Genomic DNA, 6,000 nt, shown 5'->3' with positions numbered 1-6,000 from the left:
CATCAGTTCTCAAATGAGGAGAAAATTGCATTATCATCTCAATCTCTGCCACACAATTTAAGAAAGAAAATAAGCTTAACCACATAACCTGTGGTATACACAGTAACAATGGAGTCAGATACAAGGAAGTACCACCTTAACCCTAAACCCTGTCTCTATAATTTCGAACATCACCTTGTGATTTACACAAGATAAATGCAGTGAACATACTTATGCTTTACATGCAAGGAACCGCATTTCAACAATGCAGAGATGATAACTAATGAATGCCAATGCAAGTCTACAATTCATTACATCACATTGCCTTGCCTTTGTCCTCCTCAGGGTCGCGAAGGGTCCCAAACATCCAATCCATCCATATGGTGTAATGCCCATAGTTGTGCCGATATGTAGTATGATGAATGGTGTGGTAACCAGCACCCATAACTGGCCACAATTTTCCATGAATGCAATCATGAATGTTTGCAGTCCAAATGCCCTCAATGAATATGAGCACTAAATGTGTAGTAAAATGGGTTGGGATGATAAACAAACCAAGGCAGTGTGGCAATGCCTGAAGTATACCATCAAGAGGGTGAAATGCCAAACCTGAGATACATGGGGAAAAAAAGTCAGTCCATCCTTTATCTGGTGGGAATGATATGGACAAAAGTGGTAATATCTAATATCAAAGTGACCATGAGAAAGAAACCAACGGTAGTGCAAATCAAGATAACAGTACTTCTGGAAACTGGAGTAGTATGAGTATGACAGAACAAGATAACGGTACTTCTCGAAACCAGAGTATTATTACAGAACAACACAAGTAACAGACTAACATAAATGAGAAGTATAACGTCTTTGTACGGCGGTATCAAAATGGAAATGTTGCTTCTCGGTTCTAGTAAACAAAATAACACACGTTCATTTATAACAAGGAAAGAAAACCTTACATATATACTATTAATTAAACATGTTGTTAATAAAACAGCATGTCATTTGCAAGTATCGTAGTTTCCATACATGCTTCGGTTATAAACCACACTAAAATGAAAGATAAATAGTCTACCAACTACTTGGAATGAACGCGAAGTTTCCGTTTGTCGGCTTGTGTTTAAAAAGTAAAACATGGGGTAATACAAACAGATAAGGTCAAGCTTCCAGAGAAAAAGTTTACTATTAAGAGACAACTTGGTTTCTGATGGCTAAAGGATGAAAAGTGGCATAGCATGATGTAGTTAAAAGTTTTATATAATGAAATCAAGGAATATTGATTAAAGGCAACAGATACCTTGAGCCCTCCCCACCATTTTGGGAAATATATTTATTGGTTGACAGACAATAAGTTGCATGAAATGGGATTTCAATACAAATGTTATTGTAGAGACACAAAACTACTTCAACTCTAATGAAAGTAAATATCTTTATCTCAATTTACATATATTCAGGTCTGATCTATATTATTGGTTTTGTCTATACCCTTATATCCCCAACAAAAATTTTCCATATTCTCTCTTTGTTTCTGTTAGTCTCCTTCCTTTCAGAATATGTTCATAATTCTATTTCTATTTCCCTTTTATTGTAACTAATACTACCGTCCTTCCTAGATATGCCCTTCCATTTATGAGGTTTTGCAAGTTTCTTAGTCAAGCTGGAGTAGATACTGTAAATTGGTGATATCTGATATGTATATGACATGTTAAAGAATCTTACTATATATATATGTGTGTGTGTGTGTGTGACTAATATTTAGTTCTTCATATTTCAGCTAACTAAACCAATAGGCAAAACAAATTCACAAATCTAGCAACAATTTTTGGAAGGGGTTCCAAGCCCTCCCCCTCAGCTTCTTAGTCAGGTTCATGGCCTGCCCAAATCCCTAACTACTCCTGGTGCATCTGAAAAGAACATATTTAAGTTTCACATGACATACGGTACAGAAGGATTAGTTTCTCATGATAAAGTTGTTTTATGAGTGATTAACTTGAAGGTTAACCAGGAAATTACTTTGTCAAAAACATATATTAAGTCATTCTGATCAAGTTCTAATCCTTATAATCAATATCATCTACCCCAGCATATATGCATAAATTATTAAATAAACCAACCAACAATACACAGAAACATCTTTTTAAGAAAACCAAACTCTCTTCTAATCAAGTATTATAAAGTTTCAAAAAATTAATATATGAATAAATAGAGTTCTAGCTTGAGAAAACAATGACTTCAGTGTCAAAATGTTGAATATTTAATGTACTCACCAGCAAAAGGAGAGAGAGTGTTCTGTTTATTGTAGATGTGGTGGGTAGCATGGAGGTGTTTGTAAAGTGGTTTTATGTCATGCAGCTCTCTGTGCACCCAATAAATACCAAACTCTACAAGAATTAGATAAATTGATAAATTCACAAGGTAAGCAAGCCAACCGACATGATATAATCTAGGATAGGACTTCGTCCAGCCAGTTTCTGTCAGGTACTCTGAAATAGTTGGAAGCAGACTGTACCAAGGCATGGCTTTCATAGCAACACCTATTTGTAACAACATAGCTCTACGTGACGGAATAGCATCTGCAACAGTAGATTTAAATATATCAAGAAAAGAATTTTACAGAAGACTTTATACGTACCTTACACAGAAATCACTTAAAATTCTCCTTTATGGTCAGCTGACAATTGCTATAACTTAGAAAGAAAAGCTAAAAACTGTAAGGTGGCGATTTGAATGAGGTTCTAGTCAATTCATATAGGCATGAAACAACAAACACCAATGTTCTGATTGAATAAACAATTGAACAATCCACTACCAATGCAATCCCTCTTGTAAGATTTACAGCTGCAAACTACTAAAACCATGTTGGTATTTGTAATAATGAAATTGACCAAAGTAAGCTGCAAACAAGAGAAATTATTTAGATTCTCCACAACTGATGAAAAAAATGACCAGAAAATAGATGTCCATGGCATCTTGGACAGATCACAACAAAGTGCAAAAAAAGCCCTCTCTAGGAATGTAGGAACATGCATTGTGTTTGGTTGAGTGGATTTTTCCTGAACAAAAACATTAGTCCCAAACACTTGCTTAATGCTCACTGAAAAACTTGTTTGTCCTAAATCACAGTTTAAATAAGCCTTTACACAACATACAATACATGAGAGGCATTACTCAGTTTACCAAACAAACAGTACATAATTGATAACATACATGAAAAACAAAAATTCAAAATACAGATCCAAAACAAGAAATTAGAAGCAGATATCATGTGCAGGAAATGAACCAAAACCTCCTTACATTTTCAAATACAAAAAACACCAATATCAAAATTTAAAAGGAAAATAAATAAATATGACCACTGATCAATTTTGTCAAGGTAACCAAAGGAAACCATCAATGACAAAAAAAAAAAAAAATCAGATATCAGCTTATTCGGCTTGAATCCGAGCACAACGCATCTAAGATAAATAGCTTAAAAGTTAAAAAAAAGAAGTCAAGTGAAAATCACACATTGAAAGACCGATATCTAATTGAACACCAATTCATCACCTCCAAAGAGATTAAAGCCTACAAACAATCCCCCACCCCAAATAAACAAAAATCAATCTTTTCTTTTATTTTTAAATTAAAAAAATCGAAAAACAATAAGAATAAGAAATCAGATTAAGAAACAAATCAAGACCCATTTGATAAAAGAACCAAAACATGACATCTTTAACAGAAAAAAAGAGAAGAAGAGACCTTTGGGGACATAAACGTTCCGTTTCCAATAGTAAATGTAGAAGCACCACAGGAAACCAGATATGAAGTAAAGAAGGACTCCACCAACGTAGTTGCGAAGCCATGTTTGGAAGAAGCGAGGAAGTGGGTCCCACACGCACTGTGGCAAGAAAGTGGCCAGCACAATGCGGTTGTAAAAGTCTGTGTCCTCCGCGAAGAGTTTACCATAGTCGCTGCTCAACAATGCAGAGTCTTCCATGTCGGTGATGAATCAATGAATCTAATGACAAGGATGATCGAACAATTAAAACACCGCACACAGAACAAATAGATGAGAGAGAGTCTGAAACAGTGTGCGGGTCTGTTTACTTCCCTTCTAAGATTAAAATAAAACGTTTATAAATTTATTTTTTAATGCTTCAAAATTTATATTTTTAATTATTATATAAATATTTTATTATACTTTAATTTTAATCATTATAATACTGTTAAAAAATATTATTTATAAAAATATTATTATTAAATTGTGTTAATATTTTTTTAACGGTATTATAATATTACAGAAGCAAAACATTACTTTAAATATTAATAATTTTGTTAATATCACCTGTGATAATATTAAATTAATATTTTATTGACTAATTTGACATTTAATTAATATTTTTTAATAGTAAGAACTAATTTTTTTATGGATTAGAGAATAACTTTTAAATAAGAATTAAATATTTCTTTATTTTATAAAATATATCAAATTAAATATTTCTTTATAAAATTATTCTTTTAAGTTTCATTTCTACGTTTTTAAAAAATATTGGTTTAGTCTCTTAATATAAAATGATGACATATTTAATTTAAATGTTATCATGTGTTAATTTTTGTGTTACGTGCTTTTTTGTGCAGTTATGTCAGAAATAAGTATTAAAATCAATAATTCTAAAAGAATGTAGGAATTAAAATTAAAAAAAAATTATTGGGACCAAAATCAAATTTTAATATATACTAAAAGACTTTAAAAAATATTTAATAATTTTTTAGAGATTATTTTTAAACCTAATAAGGCAATATTATAATTTTAGAGATTAATATATCAAATAAAGACTCACCAAAAATATATTTCTCTAAATGGCAATATTACTATTAAAAATAAAATATACAACTTATGAATATACAATTATTGAAGACAGAGATAGGCAGTACTTATATTTTAGATTTAAATATGATAGTAGCAAATATAAAATAAAAAAATAATAAATTTTTTTTATCAGACAAATGCTAATTAGTAAATTTTTTTATCAAACAAATAAAAAGAAAAAGTTTTCTATAACTAACACTAAAACAATTTTTATATATATATATAAATAAAAAAACTAAAACAGTATATTTATTTGGGCTAAGAATTACTCACTTTATGTAACAAACTTTTTATATACTTATCGTATACGGATCATGATTCAGTATGTTTTGTACGTAAAATGTGATAACATATTTTGTAATTTATATTTTAATAAATTTAATTATTAATTAAAATTTATATAATTTTGTTTTTAATTTAATAATATTTTTATACTTTTATAAATTTTACTTAACAATAAAATGTATTAAAATATATTAAATTTTCTTCTTTTAATGATTTGTCTATTTAAAAACATTGTATGCTTGTCATTTTATTGCACGCTTTGTTTAAATGAAACAAGTTTACCTAGATTATGGTTAACAAAAAGGGACAGGTACTTTATAGCTCATCTTTATAATAATTTTTTATATTATAAATAAAAATTTATTATTTAATAAATAAAAAGGTAATAAGTTTATTTTTTTATAATTTATCATATGTATATTTTATAATTAAAAATAATGTATAATTTTTTTTCTACAATTATTTTATTTTATATTTACATTTTTACTATTTTTTCTAAATTTTAAATATTAAAATTATTATTTAATTTTTTATTATTTGTTATAAGTATCTATTTTTACATTTATAAAAGTTGTCTTAATTTTTTAATTTAAAATTTACTTTTAAGAAACTTATCTCTTACTAATATATACTAATTATTAATATTTAATTAAAAACATTTTTGACACTATAAGATAAAAGTATTATTTTAAATTAAATTATATTTAAAAATTATTTAATTTTTATATTTTAATACATATTATTCATAACTATAAATTTAAGTTAAAATAATTTTTAAAAAGTTATCATTTAAAATAATTTTTAAAATGAAATGTTTCCAATATTTTTTTATTGCTGATAATATGATTGAAAATATATTTTTAATGTTTAAATTTAATTTTAAGAGCTATTAA

The 6,000-nt window shown here is 28.3% G+C and overlaps 1 protein-coding gene across 1 annotated transcript; it reads right to left on the bottom strand.

The window, feature by feature from the left end:
* Window positions 1–4,062, bottom strand: LOC113867234 (delta(7)-sterol-C5(6)-desaturase-like). Its single transcript, XM_027502399.1, has 3 exons — window positions 3,712–4,062; window positions 2,241–2,546; window positions 1–588 (listed from the first exon to the last, which is right to left on the bottom strand). The coding sequence occupies exons 1-3, from the start codon at window positions 3,947–3,949 to the stop codon at window positions 296–298; spliced, it is 837 nt and encodes a 278-aa protein (XP_027358200.1). The 5' UTR covers window positions 3,950–4,062; the 3' UTR covers window positions 1–295.
* Window positions 4,063–6,000: the final 1,938 nt, after the last annotated feature.

The sequence above is a fragment of the Abrus precatorius genome, unplaced genomic scaffold (assembly GCF_003935025.1).
Source record: "Abrus precatorius isolate BTA unplaced genomic scaffold, Abrus_2018 Scaffold5, whole genome shotgun sequence".
Classification (NCBI taxonomy): domain Eukaryota; kingdom Viridiplantae; phylum Streptophyta; class Magnoliopsida; order Fabales; family Fabaceae; genus Abrus; species Abrus precatorius.
The sequence above is the reverse complement of the archived record's forward strand: the minus strand, read 5'-3'. Positions and strand labels throughout refer to the sequence as shown.

What these genes read in the sequence shown, in the direction of transcription:
- LOC113867234 (XM_027502399.1), bottom strand. Translation starts at nt 3,949, where the DNA reads ATGGAAGACTCTGCATTGTTGAGCAGCGACTATGGTAAACTCTTCGCG. An exon ending in GAACGTTTATGTCCCCAAAG is followed by an intron (nt 2,547 to 3,711) that starts GTCTCTTCTTCT and finishes CTACTGTTGCAG; the next exon opens with ATGCTATTCCGTCACGTAGA. An exon ending in CACTCTCTCTCCTTTTGCTG is followed by an intron (nt 589 to 2,240) that starts GTGAGTACATTA and finishes CATGTATCTCAG; the next exon opens with GTTTGGCATTTCACCCTCTT.